The sequence below is a fragment of the Macrosteles quadrilineatus genome, unplaced genomic scaffold (assembly GCF_028750875.1).
Source record: "Macrosteles quadrilineatus isolate MER2022 unplaced genomic scaffold, UCM_ALF_1.0 Scaffold_3__2_contigs__length_128488019, whole genome shotgun sequence".
In the NCBI taxonomy this organism is placed as follows: Eukaryota; Metazoa; Arthropoda; class Insecta; order Hemiptera; family Cicadellidae; genus Macrosteles; species Macrosteles quadrilineatus.
Genome location: NW_026542596.1, coordinates 38,802,684 through 38,816,346, shown reverse-complemented (window position 1 = coordinate 38,816,346; position 13,663 = coordinate 38,802,684). Strand labels below are relative to the sequence as shown.

Sequence of the window (13,663 nt, the reverse complement as noted above, 5' to 3'; positions counted from 1 at the left end):
AGAAGATATAAAATTTTAATTAAACGCGAAGAAAAGCTAAATTTGTGGTGTGGTGTAATTAAATAAATGTTGTGGTTTTCTGTAGCATCGGAAAAGGAATTAGCCAGGAAAATGTTCTTTGTGGTCATGTTGGGCAACCGCAGTTCCACTGATGTTTGCAAAATATTCTAGCAAATCCTGCTGATAGTATTTAAAAAATATAATCTTGCATTAAATTTTATTGATATATTCCGTGGTTGTGTTTCATCGTGACAAATAGTCTACTATAACTAAAGTTGCACTTGATTAAAGTGGAAAAAAAACTTTTTTGTTTAGGGAAAATTTTATAATTTTGTTATAGTTTTTAACACATCTAATCTGTGTTATCGCATTACAATCTAGTATTTTACGAACGTTGTTTAACTATTCTTATTTACAGTAAACGAAAATAATGTGGTTATTGACTAATGTGGTGATTCGGAATCAAATAATGAAAGATTGTTTTTGAGTGAACAGTGAACATTTGCAGTTACACAGTAGAGGACAGCTTATACGATAAAGAAGGATTCAAGCAATAACTTGTACCTGAGCTAGCGGCGAACCAGACAACCGAAATGAGCTTCGGTCTACAAATCTACAAAACACCCCCCCCCCCACAAATCTACAAATCTTAATCAAACCTTATCTGAATGCATGAGTTTCCTGGATTCGCATTCAAGATAGTGTGGTTTTATGTTGTGTGTTAAGTTTATGTTGTGTGGTTTTATATGTCATACACCGGATACGCTGGAAGTTAAGGAAAAATCTCTTTACCGTTAGTTTTGCCATAAGACACTTTTTATGAAGGTGCTGAGTGTTTAAAGTCTATCTTTGCGCATAAAATAATAACTGGACAATTTGCAACAAAGCAACATAAAGACTGAAGAAGCTTGCTTCACCTCCCCTATTTTCATACTTCAATTAAAACACAATACTTCTACAAAAAATCTAAGAAGAATTAGGACCATTAGTAAAAAAATTAATAGAAAAATTTTAAATTTAAAAAACATAACATTTACAAATAAAGCTTTAATTGTTAGAACTACCCAGTAAGTCAAATCGTCCACAATATGTTGTTGGTTATATAAGGTTTTCTCCATCTGGTCTTCCGTGTCTTAGGGTGCGTTGAACGTTGATCCTCACAACATTAGGGTGCAGCTGAGACCACAGCTTATCACAAAGACACATCAGCACACCAGCCACCAGCAGCACTATCAGCACTTTCATTAGTCCCAGAGCCGCCCTCACTACTAGTGGCTCCTCCTCAGCTTCCCCAGGGCTTACTGTACATAAAGTGAGATGTTATGTAAGATGCAGGTAAGACTATCAGCACCTTCATCACTGCCAGAACTGCCACCACTACTAGTGGCTCCTCCTCAGCCTCTTCAGGACTTAACAGAGAGATTTATACATAATTTGCCTCCAGGATTGATTTATTGACATAACATTAGGTTACTAACCTGTCGTCAATCAGTCCTCTTTGTCGTCGATGACTATAGTTTCGGGGTTAAATCCCCAATTTCAAATCGTCTCTCTAGTCGTCAAATGTCAAACATATCCTCTTGTACTAGCCGTCGTCAAAATTACTTCACACATAAACACGTACAGAAACATTTATAATTACAAAATCATGTACATGCGCATGAGACCGGCCAATTATAAATGTTTCTGTGTGTGTTTATGTGTGAAATAATTTTAACGACGACTAGTCCAAGAGGATATGTTTGACATTTGACGACTGGAGAGAAGATTTGAAAATGGGGATTTAATACCGAAATTATAGTCATCCACGACAATATAGGACTGAATGACGACAGGTTAGTAACCTTATTTTATGTTAACAGTGACATGTTATGTAAGATACAGCAAATCTATATTATTCATATATTCTTTTTAGTACCGATTTATAATGAGCACCATAACTCCTTAATCACTTTCATAGATCCCTTCACTACTACCAGCCTATTTCCAACTTCCTGTGCATTCACAAGTGCTTTGTATGTACAGTATAATAGCTCAAGCAGTAATTAAGTTTATAACTCATGGCTTCTTTCTGGCCAGTCTAGCAGTTTAACATAGTTTCATAATGTATAGTACACTCACAAACGCATGTTTTGTTGTCATTCTCGAGTTGGAAGTAATGTGGACAGTAACAACGTGGCAGTGAGGTCTCTACGATGCACATGTGCGAACAATTATGGTAGGTGCATTCATCTATCTTTCCAGGACCCTGAAGGCTGCCATGGACTACTTTTATAACCTAAAAACAAATGGTGTACAGTATTAACTACTCAGTACAGTATTAATACTACAGTATTAATTAGCTGTACTATGGTACAGTACACGTTAACAGTATAGTGATGAAGTAGGTTTCATTAAGTACACTAAACCGTAGACAGAATTGTAATGTATTAGTATTGTATGATTTTAAAAGATTTTTTTATATAATCACATATATATTTGGTTATTAAATAACGTAAACAACGTAATTCCTGCGTAAAGAATGTACGATGGTCAGATTTACAATGAGTTTAAGATTATTGTACTATTGTATTTGCATGTGTCGCAAATAATAAAATAAATTGTGTGTGTGATAGCAAGAAAATCGGTTAAGACTACTATAGTTATACACCATTTTGTATGTTATGTAAGAAAGAGATGTCGCGTAAGAGCTGGTTCTCATGCTGGTTCTTATATGGTAGTTTTAAATTAATTGAGTATTCAGTTACGAAACGTCTTAAACCATACTATTGTAAAGGTTAGATGAAATATATGTCTGAATGAATTAATCAATTAAAACTCAAACATATTGGGATTTAGCCCAAAAAAGATTGCAAGAACATTTTCCACATTAAAGAAATCAATGTGGTGAACAAAATTGTTTTCATCATTGTATGTATACAGGGTGGTAATAAAGTCCGAACACAGTTAAATATTTTAAAAAATAATGTAGATAGAGCTACAATACTTGGTACAAAGTTACAGAGCATAAAACTTAATTTTAACACATCTTCAGTGATCCAATAACACTTCAGAGGGACGGCCCACAAGGAGTCGGAAGAAAATCTTAAATTGAAGCATAGGTCAATATGCAAATCAAAGGTCAATATCAAATGAAAGGTGTTTTTTAGTAGAATACAATGCCGCAAACTGCACTTCAAAAGGTTGATGGCAGCCGTTCAAAGATTTCTTGAATCTGCCATTTTGAATCTTTGAACGACTGACATTTTTTACTCAGGCGTTTTTTTGAGCTTGAATTTACGGCATTGTATTCTACTAGTGAAGACCTTTAATTTGATAAGAATATCGACCTATGCTTACGTTAACAATTTTCTTCCGATTCCTAGGTCTGTGTCCCCTGCGGGGTAAGCGTATTTAATAAGCAATGCAAATTAAATGAATCTTTGAACAACTGTCATTCTTGGCTCGGTTGTCCGTTTGAGTTCAAATTTGTGGCATTATAATTTGCTAGTAAAGACCTTTAATTTGATGTACATGTCAACCTATGCTTCTATTTAAGATTTCCTTCTGACTCCTTGCGGAACGTCTCCATGATATTACAGAAAATTGATATTTCCTAAAAAAAAGTTGATTTTTAGGTGTGGTGTTGATGTACCAAATCTTATTGATTTATCTGTTGTTGTTTAGATAATATTTAACTGTCTTCGGACTTTATTACCACCCTGTATATTCTGGTAAATATATAATATATAAAAATAACAATTTTTGACGATTTCAGTTTTTCCACGTTAATATTTTTAAGGTACTTAAGTATGAGTATTTTTGAAAGATAATATTTAAACTTGTGTGACAAAACCAAGCAGTTTTGCAATAATCGTTTCACTGGTACCTGAATGTCTTCGTCTTGCAGGATAATCGTTGGCATATGGTTGTATTCCAGCTTTGATGCCATCAGCATTGTCGAGTTGCCATCGATAGTTTTAACAAAATAAATGTGGTGATTTAAAATTCCGAAACTGAGAATTCTGCTTCCTTCCTCGTAGTCCTGGAACTGCAGAGGATGTGAGATCGTTCCACTATAGCTTGTGTAGTACACCTTGGACGTGTTCTTGTCGTGTTTATCCAAACCTGTGAAGTATATTCTCTCCGTAGCGAGGTCAAGAGACATGGAGGACACTCGGTTGACTCCGAACGATGGGATGACCTTGGTAAGACCACGTCCGTCCAGGCGACACGACCAGAGAGTAGCGCCCGAACTCCAGAACAACAAACTGTAAAGTAGAGGTATAATATGATTGGTATACTTTCTTTGAGCCTAAGTAGCATCCCTTAAGAAGCATGGTGACTACATTATATGTTCCTTATATGGGTTTTTTACATTTATTATATGTTATCTTATGTTTATCAAGATAGAACGTGTATTCTTAATAATTTTGCGCAATAATTGACTAGGTAGCCTAGTGACTAAAGTGCTCGCCTTCGATTCCGAAGGTTGCTGGTTTGATCCCAAGCGATACTGTTTTTAGACCCATACAATTTTTTTGTGGGTTATCAATTTTCGCTGTCTAACGATAGGTCGGCGAAAAGTACATAATTTTTATCATCGGTTAATCTCCATTCAGAACATGCTCTTGTGCAAATACTTAAAAAAACTAAAAACTATCAAACATAATATCCGCCACTACATTTTCCTATACAAGAGGTAAAATACCTTTTTACCAACGTAACCCATGATCATCTAAATGTCAACCGGTTTCTACACTCGTGTGTGTCATTATCGAGCTATACGTGAACTCACTCAGAAATATTTACGAATAAACTGCATGGCCTATATAACTAATAATAATAATACATCACGATCGAGAGTTCAGGGTGTAGGCCTAGACTGGATGTTGCCGTGTCCTTCCCTCACCTACCCATCGTATTGGTATTATGAGCAAAAATGCTGATAGACTTGCAATTGGGGGGCAGGAGGTGAAGTATTTGTGATTGTTATGGTTGTATTGCCATGCAGTGTTTTTTTTTCGTTAAATGAATGTCTATGTTAGTGTGTATGTGCTTTAAGAACTTAAGCACATGCAACTGTGTTCCTAGAGTGTCGAAACCGGTCACCATCTAGGATGCCAATTATTAAATTTGCAACAATGTATTTAACAGCTTTGTAAAGTAAAGTGATAAACCGGAAGGCAACAACCCAAAAATAAAATTAACTTAAAGCCATGAAAAATATGCTTTTATCCATTCCTTATTTTTAACATACATCACAGAGTTAAATCATACACCACAAACACAATTTATATTTAACGTTTTTCACTTCAGTGAAAAATGTAAAGAACAAACCCTTTATATGGATCCACTGCCATGGCGTAAGCCCAAGCGCCTTCAGGAGGCTTAACCAGGAGTTCTTCATTGTAGTTATCCCCGGTGTCGTTGAAGTTAATAAAGGTTATGATATGTGAGTAGCAGTTCGGCCAGTATATAGTCCCATGGACCCAATCTACAGCGAAAGTCGGACATCTAGTGAGATGAGCCACAAACTTTACATCATCTTCCTCTTCAGCATCTTTCTTAAACAGCGGAAACCTAGATTAAATAAATATTGTTAGATAGATGTATAAAACAGCAGGTCAAATGAACTGGGTGGTATTTTGTGGACATTGTTAATTTATTGAGCTTTGTAGGTCATAATTTGTATCTGGGATTATACTACAAGTAAATAAATATTTACCATATTTACATACAGATTTTCTAAGTAATATACGTTCATAACTAGAAGTTTTAGGTTTAAAAATCTATGTAGTAAATGTGGTTGAGTAGATATAAAATTAGTACAAAAAGCTATATTTATTTATCAGAAACATTGAAAACATTTTATCTGATCTATTATGAACCCCTTTATTTTCCTGGAAGAGTTTTAATCCTATCATTACTTACAAACCTACTTTATTTCCAATTAATTATAGGGATTAATCCATGTAAACAACTTATAATGAAGTAAAACTAGAAAAGTAACTCGAACATGGTTTAACTCTATGTGTCTGAAAATTCCCTGTAGGTAGTTTTTATCCCAATAATTGAACACGTCGTAATTCATATGTATAGACTATTTAAAATGTCTTCCTTAAAAGAATTACTGCATTAAATTAAATACTGTCAAACATACTTAATACGTACATAAACCTTATTCAAATCACATTTCCTCAATTGAAATAGTGTCATCCTGTTTTCCTTTTTAAAAGTATATCTGCATGGAGAAACAACAAACCGGAAAGATCAAATGTCGCACAACACCTGTTACAAAATGGACACTCAATAGGAAAAATGGAGGATAAGCTATGTATTTTGAAGAATTGTAAGAAGGGATATGTGATGAATGCTTGGGAAGAATTGTATATTTATAAGGAAAAATGTAAAAATAGAAATAAGTTGATTAATGAACAAGTAAATTTCTATTCCAGTTTTACTTATAAAAATGTATTGGCCGGTGTTTCCGGTAGCCAATAGGGTATTAGTAAATATTATGTTTTAAGTGTTATAAGACGTATCTTTATTTACTTTCCGTAAATTTAATAACACGTACAATGCTGATCAAGAAGTTACTGTATTTTTAAAAGTGTCATGAATTAAACCAATGTGATTTTCAAATTATACCTCCATAGCCCGTAGTACGAAATGAAAAACCCCTCTTGTCTTCCAAGATGGTAGTCTATGGCATCTATTTTGTGTTCATGCTTCACTAAAGTTTGCAATTCATGTGTGTTTGAGTTGTATAAAGATATATTCTCTTTTCCGGCAATGAGTATGTAAGGCTCTTCGTCAAACTTATTCTCGGTGACCTTGTTGCTATCCTGGTCTGAAAAAGACGCATACTTAGTGGGAAGAGCAACATAATTTGTAATTATAATATCTGCAAATCTCAATTATTGACTACTGTATACTTAATTAGACATAATGTCTATGTAGATCATGTAGCCAATGATTAAAAAAGAAAACTAAGTTTCACTTACAGCGAATGCTGATCCAAAAGTTCTATTTTTCTAAGTTTTTTTCTACTTTGATAGCCAGAGTTGTATCAAGTTTGTATAGTACACAAGTAGTTGTCTTTTCAAAGGCTTTGTAAAATACCCCCGCCACAGCAAACCTGCAGACTAAGCGAATTTCCATTTGCCTGATTGGGTTTACACTAAAATGTCTACATAAAAATATAAAATTTATTTCCTATTTAAATAGAATTAGTTTAACAAGTACTTAGGTTTGCTGCATCAGGGAGGGCAAAACTGTTTTTTTTTTGTTTTTTTTTTGTAAAATGTTAACAGTTAGTAAGAAATAAAAACATTTTCCAAATTTGATCAAATTATGTTCATAAACGAGCAAACTGCAACAGTTGACTTGTTCTCCATAAGAATAACATGGGAATTTTAAATTGACATTTTTTTTTTATTTTCTCTGTAACCATTAGGCGCATAATAACACTTCAATATACTAAATTATTTGTTTTTTTAAGCTCTACAAAATGGTTTGGAAAGAAATTGCTAAATTTTATGTTTTTTTGGTCAAAAATGGGAAAAACCTATTTTTACCCCATAAAACCCCCCGTAAACCCCCGTTCCCATAGTCCGATCATGCTGGTTCGCGAACTCGTTCAAGTTTATCCCGCCTTACACCTTCAAACCAAATTTTATCAAAATCGGACAAAAATTACTCAAGTTATCGTGCGGATGGACACACACACACACACACACACACACACATATATATATATATATATATATATATATATATATATATATATATATAATTTGAACGAATGGTGTTTTCGGCCTCTGGGGACATCAAAATGAAAAAGTAAGTCGGTCCCGGGCCTAGGTCTTACCATGAGATACGGTGATATACGGGTGAGATACGGTGAGCTACGGTGATAGCTACTTCCCTATAGGGAAATTCGCTAAAATGACAGATTCAACAGAAATCATTGACGTAAATCACGTTGGCGCACTCTGTTGGGAGCTAAATTCAACTACACTCATATTCATTCAAAGACTTGTCACAAAATTAACATTTGAATGGGATATCTATCCCTATATAGAGAAATAAAGGTATAAGCAATATAACACTTATTTTCTCCCTTTACCTTGTCAACAGCCTTTAGGAAAGCGGAGGGAGTAACTATGATATTTTATGGGGAAATAAAAAAACTACGATAACTTTTGAACGGTAATTTTTAAAGAAATGAGAGTTGTACCATTTTTTTTGTAGCTGTAAGGAATATAACTTAATTTTAATCCGAATCGTTTAAACAGTTTTTGTGGAATAAAATATCAATAATAAAATAAAAGTTTTCAAAAGGTGTAATCTGTAGCTTTACACACCTCTGTTGTAGCTCACACACACATTTCACTTCGAAAACTACTTTTTGAGTTCAGGGGGCCCGAATATATTTCCACTTACAACTCAATTTCTAAAAGTTTTACGAAAACAATACTTTCTCCATTTACTATGTATAAGGATATAAATAAAAAATAATACAAAACTTGTTATGGTATTATAAATAATTTTATTTTCTGCAAACCTTGGATCGGTAAGCTATTAAAGGTGATTCCTATATTCAATATTGCAAAGATGTATATTTTTGTACGATTCATACACTGTTTTCATGTACAGATAAACTTGTAACGTTAGAGCAATTATTATCGAGGTTTAAGTACTCACCCTTGCCGATGGTATCAGTAATCACATTACTCTCAATCTCATACACAGATATCTTGAGCACCCCTCCACAGTAGAGGGTTGTGTTGTCCTTACAAGGCTTACACAGACTGCTCTCTACCTTGCTAATTTGGCCCAAAATATCCTTCCCGCAGTAGCATATGGAGTTCCTAAAACGTTAAACAATCTTTCAGCAATGTGCAACATACTCTTTAGCATTCTACAAATATTATCTTAACACATTTGTTAATAAAAGATCCTTAGTAATGATGGAAACCCCTTGACCTAATCATTACGATCGATTCACGACCTATCTTTATTGGGTTACCTTAAAGCATACGATTATCTTTAATCGTGATTGATTTGTAGCAAACGGATGGATGTATAAATTAATAATTGCAACTTACATCAATCAATCCAGTTATGGAGGACGCACGTTTCGACCTTTAGGTCATCTTCAGCTCCGCTGTTGCACTAGGTTATTCCATACTTAGTTGTATTGTTGGTGTAGCAACCGCGTCAAATATTTTACATTGAAAAACATATTCTGACCACGTAAACATAAAAACACGACACTGTCGAAGACGAAGACGTTTAAATAAAACTATCACCGTGCGCACGGCTGAACGGGCTAGGGACTGCGGCGGCACACAGTGAGTAGTATGCAATAAGTATGGAATAACCTAGTGCAACAGCGGAGCTGAAGATTACCTAAAGGTCGAAACGTGCGTCTTCCATAAATATAACTGGATTGATTGACGTAAGTTGTAATTATTAGATTATCTTTAATCCTAAATTGTTAAGAATAAATAATATTATAAATGAAGTAATCTTTACTTTGGGGAATTTACCAACCAAAACTCCTGTAAATAGACTGCGTATTAAATGTTTGTATTTATTCACTTTGGTTAGACCTAAACCATAATTTAGAATCCCGACCATTGATAGCATATTATTTACACGCCTTAAGTATTATTATTGATGTACCAGTGGAGATGGGGATGCTACCCATGTGCGTATTTTTACCAGAATATGAGTGATTAATATTCTTATGCCTTGTTATTGTTATTCATGGTCATTCTGCATTGTTATTGTTATTGTTATGTCATAGTTTTATTTTTGTTATTTTTGATTGCTTGTATTGATGCAATTGCTGATGAAATGTAGTTTTGTTGTAATATAATGTTTCGTATTTATATAATCTATTTTAATCTTAACCGATTGTATTTTGTAAGTGGCATTGCCGTGGAAATAAAAATGAATGAAATGAAATTAAGGACAAGAGTATAAAATGAAATGAGATGTCTTCTTTGGCATCGTTACTGACTAAGACCAGCTGTTTCATTAGCCGGGACATTTATTAGAAAACCAGACCAATGATCAGGAACAGCTGGGTCCAGTTTTTAAGTATCAAAAATATTCTAATCTTTCTCAGGATCAAACCGGCGACCTTTTGATTGTGCGAGCAATAAAACCACACAGCTACCTAGCTAACTTTATAACTATTAACCTTAGCCAACTAGCATAAACTAGATAAGTCAATGATTACAGCTGTGAGTGGCTAGACATGTGATCCTTCGAAGGCAATATTCATTTAACTAGTAACTTCAAATTTTGCAAGATGAATCCTAAGCTGCATGTCAGTAATGTTTCTTTGACATTTTATAAACTTAATTATTACTTAATATTTTTCAAGATAGAAGTACAAGCTTAACAAGCGGACATAAACACAATCCTATTCAAGCCGGGCTTACAGTAGCTTGTGACTTGTTTACTTGGCAAAAAGAGACAAATATTATTTAGTGTGATATTGCGGGACTGTAGTCTGCAGCAACCGTTGTTAGGATAGGATTAAACACAATTTATGATTACTTTTACAACTCAACATCACAGAACGACTCGTCGCAGTTCGTGTGAATTGTATATTTTTATTTTCTGTACTTTAAATGTAGCTACTTTAAGCCCTTTATGAATACAGTATACTTCAAACGTAGTGACATTTGTTTTTTGACCATTATTTTTATTGAGTATTCAGTTTTTCAGAGCTTGAAAAACAAATAATTTAGCATGCTAATTGTTATCATAATGATTACAGGGAAATTCCAAAATATTTAAAGTTAAAATTTGCATGTCATTTATATGTAGAACAAGTAAACTGTTGTAGTTTGCTTGTTTATGGATGTATTTTGATAAAACTTGGCAAATATATTTATTTTATACTCAGCTATTAATGTTTTACTAAAACACACCCTGAATATGTACCCTGTAGCAGCAAACCTAGGTACTCGTTTATCCTAATTTTATTGAAATAGATTAAATAAAAAATTAAATCAGGCAAGTGGGAATTCACTTAGTCTGCAGGTTTGCTGCAGCGGGGGTATTTTTTATTATGACCAAATACTCTTTCAAAGTCTTTTTATAAAGAGCGGACCGTGCCTCAACTTCATCGATAAGTTTATCAACTTTCTCGTCCCTCAAAACACTTGCACTGGTGGTTGTCGAAGCCATAATAATAACAATCACACAAATAATAATACTTATCATAATAATAATAATAATAATACACATGATAACAATGCACTCGACTGTCAGACAGACAGACTTTTTAGTCGCTGGTGTGCGCGATCAAACTTATCTCCATGCCTTTATCAATTTAGTGATTGCAAACCTTTCTGTAAAATTTCCTCAGCCTACTCAACAATCTGTCGTAATCATCACTCTCATGTAAGAAAATATTATTTGTAATTTTCACATCACAATAAACTAGATTTCATAAAACACAGTTTATGAGGGAAAGCAATACATCTTATCCGCGAATAGTTAGATTTTTTTGTACCTACTTACATACTATCAAGTCCAGTATAATGATGTCCATTGCCTGAACACAATTTGAAGCATTTGTCAGCATCAAAAGGATGAATCATTCGACCAGAACGTCGGTGAAGATCGAGTTTGCTGAAGCATCCCTGGTACTCGATATGACCGGGGAACGCACTGCAGGCTGCGGAAAACAGAGAGTAGTAATAGATGGTTGTTCAGGTGTAAAAGGATTTAATAAGTAGCCTATTTCTCAAAATATGCCTACAAACTTTCAAACATTTAACATTGGCCTTATGGAATGCCATTCCAAAATTACAGTTAACGTATCGTTATTTTATTTCATAAATCAAACCTTAACCCATACCTGTTCCTAGATTTATTTGGTAGCAGATTTGAGATAATTTATTTTGGTCTAACTATTACCAATGAGGAAACAAACTATCTTTTGTGTATTCATTGCTATTACGACATGTTTGCGAGGTCCATGAAGTTAGTGTACCCATATTAGCGTATCCGCTTTTGTTCATACCAATCGTTAGTTCTTAGTTATTTCTCGATAGTTTTCCAATACTTTCGTAAGTTATCAAAAAATAAAATAAAAATATAGCCGATAATAAATGGGTACGCTAACTTCACAAACGGATGCGCGCACCGTTTTCAGATGAAAAATGCTTACATCCAAATACCAAACGACAGCTCTTTGTTAATTCTCTATGTTTCTCCAATATTGTTGCTAACTCTCCAAAAATAAAAAAGTTATAAGGTACTGTTATACCAATTGAGCTGTGAAAAACGTCCAAACCAGCTGTAACCGCTATAAGCTGGGATGAACATTAGGGCCTGTGACGTCATTTGTTTATGTTTATCATCCATACAGTTTCTGGTATAACATTTGTGGGCCGTGATACTCTGGTAGAACGTATCATTATTTTCAAAAGCTAACTTTAATTATAATGCATAGTTAGATAAAATATTCATTTATTTTTAAATTATATTTACATAATTTAAGTATAACATACGTCATGACCAGGTGTGGCACACACAAAAGATAATTACAACAAACCTGTGTACGCAGAGAGTTAATTTAGATTCGTTTACCCAGAATACATTTCTCGAGTTTGTTATTCATATTAATTGAAGTACTAATTGTGTGAGGCTACTGCAATAATGTGGGGTCAGTTATAATAATATTTGTCAGGCGAGTCAAATACTCGCATGCAATATTCTCAAAGCTCTGTTAATTAAAGTAAATATTATTTACTATTTTGGAAAAAAGATACTAAAACCCTATTTAAGATGGTGTCCACTGATTATAAAGTAAGCTTTATACAGTAGGTTAGACTTTTTTGACTTCGAAACAGGCTATACCAATTTTTTAGCCGGAATAATTTATTAAAAAGATACCAAGATGCACTATACCCGTCGTTTGGCTTCACTAAGCTGAATTAACATTTCAGTACCTTATTTAATGAATCTTTAAACGTGTAATCGTAAAAAATTAAAAATATCTTATCATTTAAATTTATCTTGACTCCACTACTTTAGATTTTTAAACTATCTATAGCTAAACTTACCGAGTATATGAGCCAAAAATGCAGCAGCTGTTAAAACCCACATGGTAGAGAGAAATACATATTGGCGGGACAACAAACGACACAAGAACAAACAAAGCTGATAAACCTTGACCTGAACAATCGCTGTTTTATCATTTTATAGCGTTGGTATTGCCAACACAAACCTATTGTGCATCTGAGAACATCTTCAGGGATTTCTGACCACAATGTAAACTGAATTCAATGGTAGTGATTAAATAAATAGGCGAATTACTAAACGAGCAGTTCTAATATGTATAAATATATATTTTTAGATACAGGTTTACTTGATTTAGTAACTGCCTGATTTAGTATTGTAGGGTTGTATTTGAGATGTGATGTGGCTGGCTGGATTTTCAATGTTCTTTGGCCTATAGTCCCTGGTTTGAATCTTGGCAATCACTATTCCAAGTTTTCTGATTGATAGGACATGACTCAGAGCTCAAATCCCCCGTTCACTGTAAATCAACTTATAATTCATAATATATTTCTTACGTTAAAAGGGTTTGTACATGTGATATCTAACAAGTGCACAAGAGTCCATTAGTTGACAAAAATATTTATAT

At 33.8% G+C, this 13,663-nt stretch overlaps 1 protein-coding gene across 1 annotated transcript; it reads right to left on the bottom strand.

Moving 5' to 3' along the window:
* Positions 1 to 997: 997 nt before the first annotated feature.
* On the bottom strand, positions 998 to 13,154 carry LOC128989778 (low-density lipoprotein receptor-related protein 1-like). The gene is made up of 8 exons (XM_054411820.1): positions 13,080 to 13,154; positions 11,530 to 11,686; positions 8,689 to 8,855; positions 6,631 to 6,832; positions 5,320 to 5,562; positions 3,869 to 4,250; positions 2,122 to 2,278; positions 998 to 1,301 (listed from the first exon to the last, which is right to left on the bottom strand). The coding sequence occupies exons 1-8, from the start codon at positions 13,120 to 13,122 to the stop codon at positions 1,099 to 1,101; spliced, it is 1,554 nt and encodes a 517-aa protein (XP_054267795.1). The 5' UTR covers positions 13,123 to 13,154; the 3' UTR covers positions 998 to 1,098.
* Between the last annotated feature and the right edge of the window lie 509 nt (positions 13,155 to 13,663).